Source organism: Halichondria panicea, chromosome 6 (assembly GCF_963675165.1).
Source record: "Halichondria panicea chromosome 6, odHalPani1.1, whole genome shotgun sequence".
Lineage (NCBI taxonomy): Eukaryota > Metazoa > Porifera > Demospongiae > Suberitida > Halichondriidae > Halichondria > Halichondria panicea.
In genome coordinates, this window is record NC_087382.1 from 6,189,753 (window position 1) to 6,202,539 (window position 12,787).

General features: G+C 40.3%; 1 protein-coding gene across 1 annotated transcript; it reads right to left on the reverse strand.

Moving 5' to 3' along the window:
- Positions 1-31: 31 nt before the first annotated feature.
- On the reverse strand, positions 32-1,425 carry LOC135337086 (dentin sialophosphoprotein-like). Its single transcript, XM_064532985.1, has one exon. It carries the CDS (start codon positions 1,317-1,319, stop codon positions 180-182), a length of 1,140 nt encoding a protein of 379 aa, XP_064389055.1. The 5' UTR covers positions 1,320-1,425; the 3' UTR covers positions 32-179.
- Between the last annotated feature and the right edge of the window lie 11,362 nt (positions 1,426-12,787).

Consider the following 12,787-nt stretch of genomic DNA (forward strand, 5'->3'; position numbering starts at 1 on the left):
GCACCGCGAGTCGAGTAGACAATTAAGGCAATTGACATGTAAACAATATGAATAGAGGTGCCTAATTATACAACAAGATTAAGAGATTTTATCAGCCTTCCTTTATCAGAAAAGAGTAGATCTATACAGTACTATAAATACATTGTACATGATTAGTGAACTGTTCATATACTGAGTAGTTAGGCAGAAGGTGCTATAACTGCAATCAGATCCACTACAGTTTCGTCCATGTCAAACTCTTTGATGATGCACTTCAGACAAGGCAGCACAGGCTTTCCACACCCTCGACTGAGGTTGCCACACTTGCCATGACAATCTCCAATCAGAGCAGCAAATGTATTGACGAGATTGTTATCATCCTCTTCCTTCGCTTGCCTTTTCTCTACAGCAGTTGAGGCATCAGAAGTTGAGTCACTCTCACTTGCTTCGGACTCGCTATCAGATTCGGCAGTGCTCTCAGATTCATCACTTACAGATTCTTCGCTCTCCCTGGAACTGGATGACTCATCAGCAGAGTCTGACACAGTGCTGTCATCTTTACTCTGTTCGCTCGCAGATCGTTTGCTCTCACTGGAACTGGATGACTCATCAGCAGACTCAGTGCTGTCATCTTCACTCTCTTGCTTGCTCTTAGATTTTCCCCTCTTGCCTGGTTTACCGCTTTTTCCCTCAAGTGGAGAAATATCTCCAGATCCATCGCTGTCTGATTTGCTACTATCGCTACTTTCATCTTCATCTCCTGATCCAGTATTGGAGTCACTTTTAGACTTTCGACCCTTTGATTTCTTGCTTTTCATGGACTTCATTGTCTCAGTTTCGTCACCACTGCCATCTTCACTCTCTTCGCTCGCAGATCGTTTGCTCTCAGAATTGTCACTCCTGCCAGGTTTACCTCTCTTTCTTGATTTACCGCTTTTTTCCACAAGTGGAGATATATCTCCGGATCCTTCGCTGTCTGATTTGCTACTGTCGCTACTTTCATCTTCATCTCCTCGTCCAGTATTGGAGTCACTCCTTTTTCCCCCGCTTGAGCAGTTCCTCTCAGAGCGAGCTAATGCAACAGCTGATAGGAAGTCAGAGAGTTGAGGAGTTCCTGTTTCTGTGACAATGCAGCGAGCACACTCCAGATTTGACGTGCTGTTACCAGGCATTGGTGGGCACACTTGCTCACAGTCTTCGCTGATAAGTTTCTCTTTGAGCTTCTCCAAACGTCTCTGCATACCTCGGCCCTTCTCCCTCGGCCTGGAAGACAAAGGTTTGCCCTCAATTAGGAGAACCATGATGGCCAAGAGGGTTAGAGCAGTAATGATGGTTTTCATTCTCGTTATTGGTGAATTTCAAATCGTATCCTTTTCTTCTGCTGATTATGATTGCAGTCAGCGTAACACTCCACTTTTATAGAACTATAGGTGGGTAGGTATGGGAAAGTTGGTTATGGACTAACGAATGTTGCTAGGACAGCAACCTTTTTTGTCAATAAGGATGACCACATGCCATGTCATCCAACCACAGAAACAAATTTGGTAAATTATGGCTCACACAAAGGTGGGTGGGCAATTAATTTTATCCTGTGAAGTTTAGTGTTTCTTGACAATCACCTTATTAGTTCTGACCTTATTATGTCAACAGAAGCCGTGCTTTTGGCTTTTGTATAGCTATTAGCTTTGTCACCTGCTGTGATGACTAATTCTATATTTTAAAGGTACAGTGGAACCTCTTATAACGGATTCTCTAAATAGCAGATTCCTTTGTTGTAGTGAACAACATGCCTTGTACCAACCGCTTGACGTACTATCTAACTAGTGTACTTATAACCCCGAATAGCGGACACCTCTCAACTCCGGACAACAGACAACAGTTTTGCATGAAAGATGCAAGAATTAACCTCCAATATAACAGATAAAAGATTCATTAGCACAATAATTATCGAAGTATGTGGAATTGGAGTCCGATATAGAGCTATAATTATAGCTTACTTAGCATAATCATACTCTCACTGCTTTTACAAAAGTACATTTTCATAATTAGTGTAGTGCATGTATGTATAGTTAGTGCAAAAGAAGGCCTCTCAATGCAAAATTAGCCAGTGTAAATTTAGATTGGCCTTACCAAAACTAGCCTCGGTCCTATATAGTCCTTAACCAGCCTGGAACCGAGGTTATATATACCAAAGCTGGACCCAAAAATGCTGCATGCATGACAGTGCAGAAAGTGACCCTCAGAAGTGATGACCATGGCACATCAGTTTTCCCTGCTGGTAATTGTGTGGGTGAGGGTAGTACTATAATATAGTTCTGTGCATGGGTATATATGACGGTCTAGTTACTTATAGTATAGTCATTAGGATCCCTTTCTGCACTGTCAATCCAGTGTGGGTATGTAGTAATGTGCATAGTGTTTACTTTTAGTTGTGTTAATTAACTCATTTCCTGTGGTTAACTTTACTTCCTGTATTGTACTTTTCTGTTATTGTGGTTTCTGTTCGTTAGTAGGTTCTTTCTGTATAGTTGTTCTTTGTTCCCTTTGTGCCTAGCTATAGGGGCCCGCTCCAGGCGGCTCTTTGTGTATGGGAGCCTCTGCTCCACTGCCTTTTGTCTTGTACATACTTATACCTTTGTTCTTGTGCATTTTATCAGTTGTTGAATACGATTTCACTAAACTCAAATGTCTGCATGAACCTGCGACATAACAGGGTATACGGCCCTCCAATCTACACTGGATAATTTTGTCATTGAGGAGAGGGATAACAACATATTATGTATACAGCGGAGCCCCATGCAGCCTTCACATGTATTTTGTTACCTATATACAAACATATACCGTATAGCGGGTAATTTTCGGGGGACAAAATATTCGTGGTTCAGCAATATTGAGACATTTCGTGGGTAATATTTTCGTGGTAGCTGCCTGCACTGCAGGTAAAGGTAGGCATGGTCGCTTCATTCGTGGGTAAAATATTCGTGGTCAGACCTCCAACCACGAAAACCACGAATATTTTGCCCCACGAAAATTACACGCTATACGGTATATATATATTCTGCAAATGCACATGCATGTTGTTGCATGCATGTGCATGGTTGGTTACATATAATTGATTAACTACGTACTGCATATTGGCGTAAATATCGTTATATTTATGGGCAAGCTGACCTCCACAACATTTTCCCCCACGAAAACGTTACCGGAATGCATGCAATGCAGTGCAAGCAATGAAGTCGAACAAACTCACGAAAATTACCGTTTTTGAGTTGAACGATACGCACTATATAGTATAAGATCTATACCTACTTGGGAAGTACATAATGCGTGGGAAAAGTGCCTCAGAGGTGGCATACTAGTATATATATACCTGCAACTTACTTAGTATCCCGTTGTCAAACCTCGAGGGCAAGCTTTGTGCATGCATGCACACTAGTATATCTAAATGATCGAGTTAGACGCTGTTTTATCGGTCTCCATGGGATTTTGGAAGCTTTTAGTACTCTCGCTACGCTCGGGATACTAAATCAGTACCTTTGGGCTTCTAAATCCCATAGATACCTCCAAAACAGCATGCATGTCTATATACGTAATATAGTTGTACCATGGATATCAAGGGTGTATTGGAGTTGTACAGTGCATCCAGCTTAGAGAGTAGATTAGTTACCACACATTTGTGAGTAGCTGTACTTAAATGTAAATATCAACTGTAAAGAGAGTAGATTACAGAACTACACATTTCCCCCAAGGGAATACATACAACTGCACGAGGTAGTACAAACAATACACACGCGTGCAGATATCCATGGTACACAGGTAGCTTGTACAATGAACACCTATTGATTAGAAGCAATTAGAAGCTAGTTATAGTTATCCAACTTTCTACCTACTACACAACATCAACCCGTTTACAATTGCTATGCTGAGTAGTAGTCAACCAGAGGAGGTCAGACATGTGTGCACGGATCACTACAAGTTCAGTGCATTTGGCCTGGACATTATCACGTGACCGCAATGACATCAATGCACTGAATTGTAGTGATTCGTGCACGCATGTCGGACCTCAACACTCTTTGATCTGTGCCGTGCATGCACTGTGCACATTTTGTGTGCGTGTGCTTGCACTTGACAAACCACATTGACACCCGCACATATTTTTGCTTCCCACAATTTTTGTGCTTTCCGCAATTTTTGTTTTCTCAGTTAAAAGAGAGGGTCCTTAAAGGGTGGAGAGAGGGCTTCAGGCTGGCCACAGTCACTATACCCTATAGGGTACATGGCATTTGTATCCTAGAGTATCCTGAGAGTTTCAATGGATATTCCTGGAGATAAATTGTGTGATAAATTTTCGTGAGAACTGATGGAGCTTTTATCACCTTTTTTGTTTTAAGTATTGAACACCTAACCCTATATTGGTACCGTTATACCTAAACTGGCACTGTACGTTTTTAGTATACTGTCAGTGTGAACCCCTTGTAACAACTAAAATCAGCTCAGCTCTTACTCCGTATAATTATAGTAATGTTGCTAACAGGAGTGCATTCCTGTTGCTATGTATAGTAGTTTATGACGTACATGCATGCAGTATCAATTACAACTATATTGTTTCTCTTATGTGGTGTGACATGCATGGGTTCATGGTTACTCAACTGATGTGTGTAATAGTATACACTGCGCACGCGCGATGTTGGCTAGCAATCGTTAATTGCCATCTCCTTGCTACATTCCATACATGCAGTAATCCTTATACTGAAACTAGTGTTCAAGCTGGCGCTGTGCTAATCGCCATGTTTTTGCTTTCGCTCAAAAGTATTAGAGTGTTATATTATTAGTTTCTATAATGAATTTTATATTAAAGTTAGCTTATCTATATAAAGTCACTGAGAAGAAAAAACTTATTTACATGCATCTATTGTTGTTATTTATTGTATTATGTATTATGTGGCTTACCAGGACCTCAAGAAAGAAGAAAATTGATTCTTCCAGGATCTGTAGTTCAGTGTATATAATATCTAAGAAGAAAATACCTGTGTACATGCATATTGTTATCTATATTGTTGTTTTGTGGCTTTTATATATACCAGGCCCTCAATTTAAGACAAAGATGATTCTGCCAGGAGGATCTGGATCTCTTGGATATTATTTTCTCACATGGGGATTTTTTTTTCTTCATGTAATATCAAACAGTACAAATGTACAAAAGCAACAGACCAAAAGATAAGAGGGGGCATACAGTTTAGCGGATACCATCTAGCTAGCTAGCTGTTTTAACATATATTTTCTGAGTATTGTAGCTAACAAAAAGCTAGCGCTTTAGTGCAAGGCTAACTCATAATTATGTTGAATAGAAAGTTTGTGCGGACAGATGATGCTATGAAAGATTCTGAAGAGACTGCAACAGCCTTCAATGTGAGTCAAACTAGCCATAACTCGAAAAAGAAGCTTTAGTCTGCTAATCCACGAATCAAAATCCAAGAGAACGTGGCTAGAAGCCTATAGAAGCTGTTAGCTTTCGTCGCATTGCAACCGTTGAGCAGTTACAGCTGGAACAGACACACACACACAGTCTAGACTCGCCAGCCAGCCCTTCCTCGGGGTAAGGGACTGGTGGATTGCCTATCTGAGAGTTGTGCCGTTACCTGAATCTGGTAATGACCAATCAGAGTACAGTATCAATGTCATGTGACATTCTTACGCCCACAGTACCGCTTGGTTAGTTTCTTTGTGGTAGAATGCATGATAATAACAAAATAATGGATGAGCAAGACTGTGCTAGTGCAAGATTATAGTCTCGAATACCCGCCTCAACCTAAATCAAGCTTTTAGGTTGAGGCGGGTATTCAGGGGCGGATCCAGAGGTAGTTCGTTGGGTTCGTACGAACTACCCTTCCAGCTAGAATCTAGTATATATTGGCTAGCTAGCTAACTGTACTGTCGTGACAAAGTCGTACAAAGTACGTCCTCTCTGCTTAATAAAAGGGTGGGGCTGGTTCTCTTTGCATAATAAAAGGGTGGGGCTGGTTCTCTCTACATAACAAGAGGGTGGGGCTGGCTACTGCAGCCACATTGATTCGCACCGTGGTCAAGCGATAATATTATTATATCTAGCCATGAATCCTTGACTCCTGGTGTAAGAAGAGGAAAGTTTCAGGTAAGGGAGAGTGCATGGCACTGCATATTGAATGACACTGCATACTTACATGTATAATTGCTATAATCATTAATAATTATATTGATGGTCAAGTTGTACAAGTCTATAGCCAAGTCTCCTCTTCACCAGCCACCACCGTCTGTCTTTCCACTGGGGACCACTACTATCTCTCCTCCAGTCACAGCCATCTCCTGTGTTTATAAATCATGAGGGAGACATGAGGGTTAATTAATGGGCGTGGTACTTTAAAAGGGGCGTAGTCAAAAAAATTCGGCGCTGCGCGCCGAGTGAACTTCTTGCCCGCGCAACTATCAGAACCCCCCTTCCTTAAATCCTGGATCCGCCCCTGGTATTTGAGACTACAAGATTAAGCGACCAAGCAGAGCTTATCAATCAAGCCGCAATTGAGACGAATCCTCCAGTGACTTTAGTATGTAGATGATTTGCACCACTGGTCTTACATTGGAGAAAATCTTTCCAGTCTGAAAGGGCTTGACAGTAGCCTTCTACCACCAGTTCTCATAGTTTCTTGGTTTCTCTGCCACAAACCATAGAGCTAGAGATATTGGATATACAGGGATTTGGCAACAAAATCGACCTCGAATAACCATCCGTGTTGCCCCGGCGTTACTCGAGGCTGTCTACTTCAACGTAGGAAGATAGCCTCGATTCCAGGCCTAATTGTTTAGGCATTGAGAAGGAGGCTACGTAGGAAGACAGCCTCGAGTAAAGCACAGGCTGGGAATGGTTGAGGAGACAACTGATTGTTTTACTGTCAGTATAACAATCCTGCTGCTGATTTTAGACTTCATTTCCATGCTTGAGGCTATATGTGATCCAGGACACTACTTAGTTAGACAATCTTAGCTATATTATAGGTGCTATTGGTACATAGCCATAAGAAAACGGTGAAAAGAGGTGAAAAAAGCGCTATGTACCGCTAGCTCTTTCTCAACAGTCTAGAAACAATTTTGGGAATTTCCACATAACCCACATCATCAAGAAGCATGGGAATGAAGTTTTGGGGGTCTTAGAAAGCTCTGTGTATAAGGCCTCAAACATAAAAAAGTGTTTCGCGGCGTTACGGTAGGGGACAACACGCATTGTTTCAGGATTAAGCCACACCCCCTGCACAAAAGTCTACGTTTTAACTTCCGTTGCCAATCCCTCTCTTCTTTATCTATGCACAAACTAAGCAAGGGGAGCTTATTAGCCATTTGCAACCCACGCATGTCAGACATTACAAACCACATGATGATGTCATACATGATGTCATGCAACTCATTAAAATTCCACCGGCACAACTCTCAGATAGGCAATCCACCAGTCCTTTACCCCAAGAAGGGCTGGCTGGCGAGTCTACACACAGTCGTATCCCTCGTGCGGCTACGCCTCGAGGCATAACAAGTGAAAATGTATACAGTCATAAAAGAAAATTGCACTCCATGTATACATTACGTATACAGATTTTGATTTTGATTTTGAGTGTAAAGAGCAAATGATGCGCAAAATAGCTAGTAAACGATAATTATAATGATATCCTTTACAATACTATGTGAATGACTCACACATCATAGATACTATAGTTTGGGCATGGCCCGACCTTCCGTTAAGAAAAGAGTGGCATTGGCCGGCCGTTCCACCAAAAATAGTTACTGTAAGAAGAAGAGGGATTGGCAATGGTACGTATTACGGATATATGCGTTTGTCCGTATTTTTCTGTGTTTATTGTATAGTGAAAATGCGACTTCTACAGGCTGAAAGATGACCAGCATGCAGAAGCCACTGTCTAAATAAAACTCTCCACATGCTTTTTTTGCTACGTACAGTCCCGCCTACTACTTCCGTCCGGAAATTTTCCCCATGCAGTATACTATATAGTGATGCATTTCTCTATGGCGCTATATTAGTGCCATAATTCAAAGGTGTATACTTTTTCATTAGGGGGTATACTTTTTTATTAGGGGGTATACTTTTTTCATTAGGGGGTATACTTTTTCATTAGGGTATATATACTCTTTTCATTAGGGATATACTTTTCTCATTGGTATATATACATGAGAGGGGTATACTTGTATCTTCTGAGACTTGTATTGCAAAGTCAAAGCCAGTTGTGTGTTGACCTCGAGAACAAGCCGCTCACGATATCGAGGCTAGTACAAGAGCTGACTTTTTATCGTATCTCTGCTTTTGAACAAAATTGGTGAAATAAAATTGACCCCCCCCTGCAGAATAACGTTTTAAAACTTATACAGACACTAAAACTAGACTTGAAGTAGTCTGTTTGGCTATTTAGTGACCTTAACTCTAAACAACTGCTAGGTAGAATACATAGGAACTTTCATGACGCCCCAAAACACCTTCGCCACAAGATATATCAAACCACTGTACTCCCGAAGCTAGACTACTGCGGGGCAGTTTGGGACCCCCACCAACTCAAATCCACAAAATTACTGGAAAACGTTCAGAAATTTGCGGGAAGAGTTATAACTCAAGACTGGTCATCAACCCGTTTCTGTGCTCCTCCCTGGACCTAAAGCCACTGTCTATCCGAAGACGCATGCAAAAGTTGAAGCTTTGCTTTAAAATCCTAAGAAAAGAATCATGCATCCCTCCAACAGCCTTCACTCCCCACCCACAACCATCTCCAAGAAGTTCAAACTCAGTCCAACTCTTCACCCCGTTTGTACCAACAGATGCACACAAATTTTCATATTTCATAGATGTCATCAAACATTGGAATGCCTTGCCTGATGAAATTGTCTCGGCACAGACCCCGCTCATTTTAAAAACCACCTGCACCGTTTGTATACCTGCACTCCGTAGTTACTGCATGCATGCTCTGAACAAACCTATAACATTCTCTTTTTTTTTTACTGCCTTGTTCGTCTGTTCGTTCCCAGGTAGACAACGTTTTATTAGCCTAGCGCTATTTGTTGTAAACCCTGTATGCTTTTTTTGCATAAAAAATTTTAAAGAAAAAAAAAAAGTCAAATAGTTCCAGCCTCCTCTGTGTTCAGGTCAAAGGTCGATCAATAAGTCAAAGGTCTTCTGGAAATGGCCATTGATTTATCAGGAGCCCATAAATAAGGGCTCCATTATTTTCAGTGAAAAGTATACACATGCACCCTATTGAATAATGTTCTCCCTAATAAAAAGTATACTGCTCTCATGAAAAAATATATACCCTAGAAAAAGTGTACCCCCTATAATGAAAAGAGTACACCCTAATGAAAAAGTATACCCCCTAATGAAAAGAGTATACCCTAATGAAAAGTATACCCCCTAATGAAAAAGTATACCCCCTAATAAAAAAGTATACCCCCTAATGAAAAAAGTATACTCCTTAATGCAAAAAAGTATACCCCCTTGAATTATGGCACTAATAATTATAGCGCCATATTTCTCTGCGATAAAAATTGTTATTCTGACTTGTTGCTACATAAACCATGATTTGTGATATGTTTTGTGTACACAATAATCTTGTATTTAAGCATAATTGCCTTAATTAGCTATATGTTTGAGGTTGCCCTGCCCTACAAAGCATGCAATGTTAGCTATATATAGGCTTTCAATTAGAAAGCATGTTATTATAGAGTATAATTATCAGCACACCATGCATATCTGCATGCATATAAACTTTCGCCTTTTTCACTGTTGTATATATACCATGTACACTTAATATCGCATGCACACATGCAACCAAACGCTGATGTCCACGAAAATTAATCACTAACAGTGTTTCTAGCAGTGCTTCCACGAAAGTTTATACCCTCGAACATATAATTATACCTGTTATAATTACTGGCTGTATTACGTAGTTTTTTATACCAGTCTGCATGTGCATGCAAGCTGTAATGAGACTTGGATGGCCATTGAGTCATTTGGGTGTCTATATAGATATGATTATTTCAGTTCACCTTTTTTCGCAGTACATATAATCATAGCCATTAAGAGAGATTGCTTGCTCTGTGCATGGCACTGCATGTCTATATACAGTGTCCCCATGCATGCACTGGTTTGTTATAGCTCTGCCTCAGTCAATTAAACTGATGCATGTATTTAACTTAGTGCATGCCTTCAATTTCTCTTTTGTTATTCTGACTTGTTAATTGCCTCATACATGCATGCATATGTAATAGTTGTGACACATGCACGAGTGCCACATGGGATATATTGGCTCAGTAGTGACTTAGGCCCGAGGGCCGCAGGCCTCGAGGGCAAAGGCACTCTGAGCCAATATATCCAATATGCGCACGAGTGAGCTGTGTAACAACTGATTTGTTGCATTCCTTTCCGTGTACACATTAGGCCTTGCCCAATTTTATGCTCAAAATTTTACCTATTATTCTAGTCTCCAAGTCTCATGCATTGTACCTATTAGTCTTTAATTCTTACCTATAATATTACTATAGCTAGTCTTTAATTATTACCCAATAAAAAGCATCAACGAGTCAGTATATTAATGCATGCTATTGAGGCTATAATTATAATATAGTGCTTTTATAAAATCGTACTTTCTACTAAAAATTGCCTAATAGGCTATTATTTTTTGCTATTAGGCTGGCTTGTTGCCCATGCAGCAGTGAGTGGGCAGATCAAAGCAATCCATGCAGTGCTCAGTATAATATTATGGCATGTTGCATCACTACCATGGCAACCATATATTGCACTGGATTATATGCACTTGCATGCGCTGTGTGTAAATGCAGTAAGAGATATCCATTTGAGACTTATACCCACCATCCCACCACCCAATAACTCATATGGTCCCTTTTATAGGCTACTACTTTTATAACTACTAGTGGGAAGAAAACCTAAACATTTACTATGGAATTCAGCAAAACTAATGAATACACTAAATTCCTTCAAAACACATGTCTTTTATTACGATTTATATGACCGGGTCATTGGGCAACAAGTTAGTTATTACAGGCGCCCTGTGCAACATGCCATATATTGCACTGGACTGACATAATGCCCTCGGAATTATGTTGCTCCAGTCCAATATAATTATGGCATGTTGCACTCTGGCTGGGCAATAACTACCGTATAGCGGGTATATTTCGAGGGTATAAATGTTCGCGGTTTTCGCAGATTGAGCCTCTACCGCGAAAATTTATACCCACGAAAATTTATATCTTTATTGAATAGTAGGCGTGTTCAGTATTATTGACCACACCTATCGACAATAAGAGGTGCCTCACCGTTATAGGCTAGGCCTGGATTCGAGGCTAACGGTGTGGTGGTAACAGCTGCATGTCATGCGCCAAAAGGCTGGAACTCAGACCACGAAAATAAAATCCGCGAAATCCTTTGTAATGGTCCATCCGCGAAAATTTCTACCCTCGAAATATACCCGCTATACGGTAATACATGATAGCTCAATGCTCCATGCATGCACCATGTACCATGCACCTATTAGTCTCAAAATTATGGCAGCATAATTGGGCAAGGCCTAGTACACATCACTCTTTTTATAGGACAACTAGTTTGCAACTACTTGTGGCGGCTGTGGAATGCACCAGACACATGAAAAACGTCTTCTGCCTACCACTGAATACTGTTAACAGTGTTATACTATAAAAGGGACGTTTCAGGTAACTGGGAGGAGGGTGGGCTTTAAGTAACTTCAGCCATACTGTGCCAGTATCTATAGATAGTGACCTGTGTCATATGGCAGATATTGGCACAGTGTTCCCTTTGATCTGCCCACTCAAAATGCAACAAAAGCATTATTATGTTTTGTGTGTAGCTACATGGGTGGGATCAATCTTGTATTGAAGCGTAATTGCCTTAAGTAATGAAGGCCCTGCCCTGCAAAGTAATGAAGACCCTGCCCTGCAAAGCAATGTTGGCTTGCAATTAGATGTTTACAGATGGTGCATGTATGAAGTGTAAAGCACCATCGCACGTATACATCTTGCATGGATAAATATTTATAACCTATAAAATATGTCCATCTTTGCCTTTATTATGCAAGCTGTATATATATATACGTGTTTTAATATCTTATCCATGCATGCGTGCACTTATATATACTTGCAAGAAATTGAACCGGCTATAATTATCACTGTAAATAAAAGATGCAGAGTGCGTAACTATGTGTGTTTTTTCCTGATTTGCCACAAAAGTCACGCATCTGCGTTAAAACCACACATCATTTAGTGTACGCCATACCTCTTAACTTTATAGCAGACCTCGAAAAAAGCACCAATTTTGTGTGTGTGATACGACATCGATAATCACGATTGTCTATTATACACCCTCAGGCACTGCTGTCCTATAGATGCATTACAGTTGACAAGGGGAAATTTCAGCCGGTCTTTCAAATCTTTGAACTATAAAAATGTAGACAAGATTGAGATTATACCCTTCCTCGATTTATAACAGATCATGAATGAAACTAAACGTTTCGTTTTATGAAGCAAATTTTGATGGATTATGTCAAATTTGTTTAGACCAAAAAATTATTGATGCAAATTTTTAATTCGTTCTTAGCCAAATATATATATGCTTGATCAGAGGCCGCTCTAAAATAGTACGTATAGCCTCCTTTGCCAGCAAAATTAAATATTTATAGTAGTGTATTATTATAATTTTATTGTTCATAATCCATATATTAAAATGCATGCAAGCACTATTTTTGGCATTGGA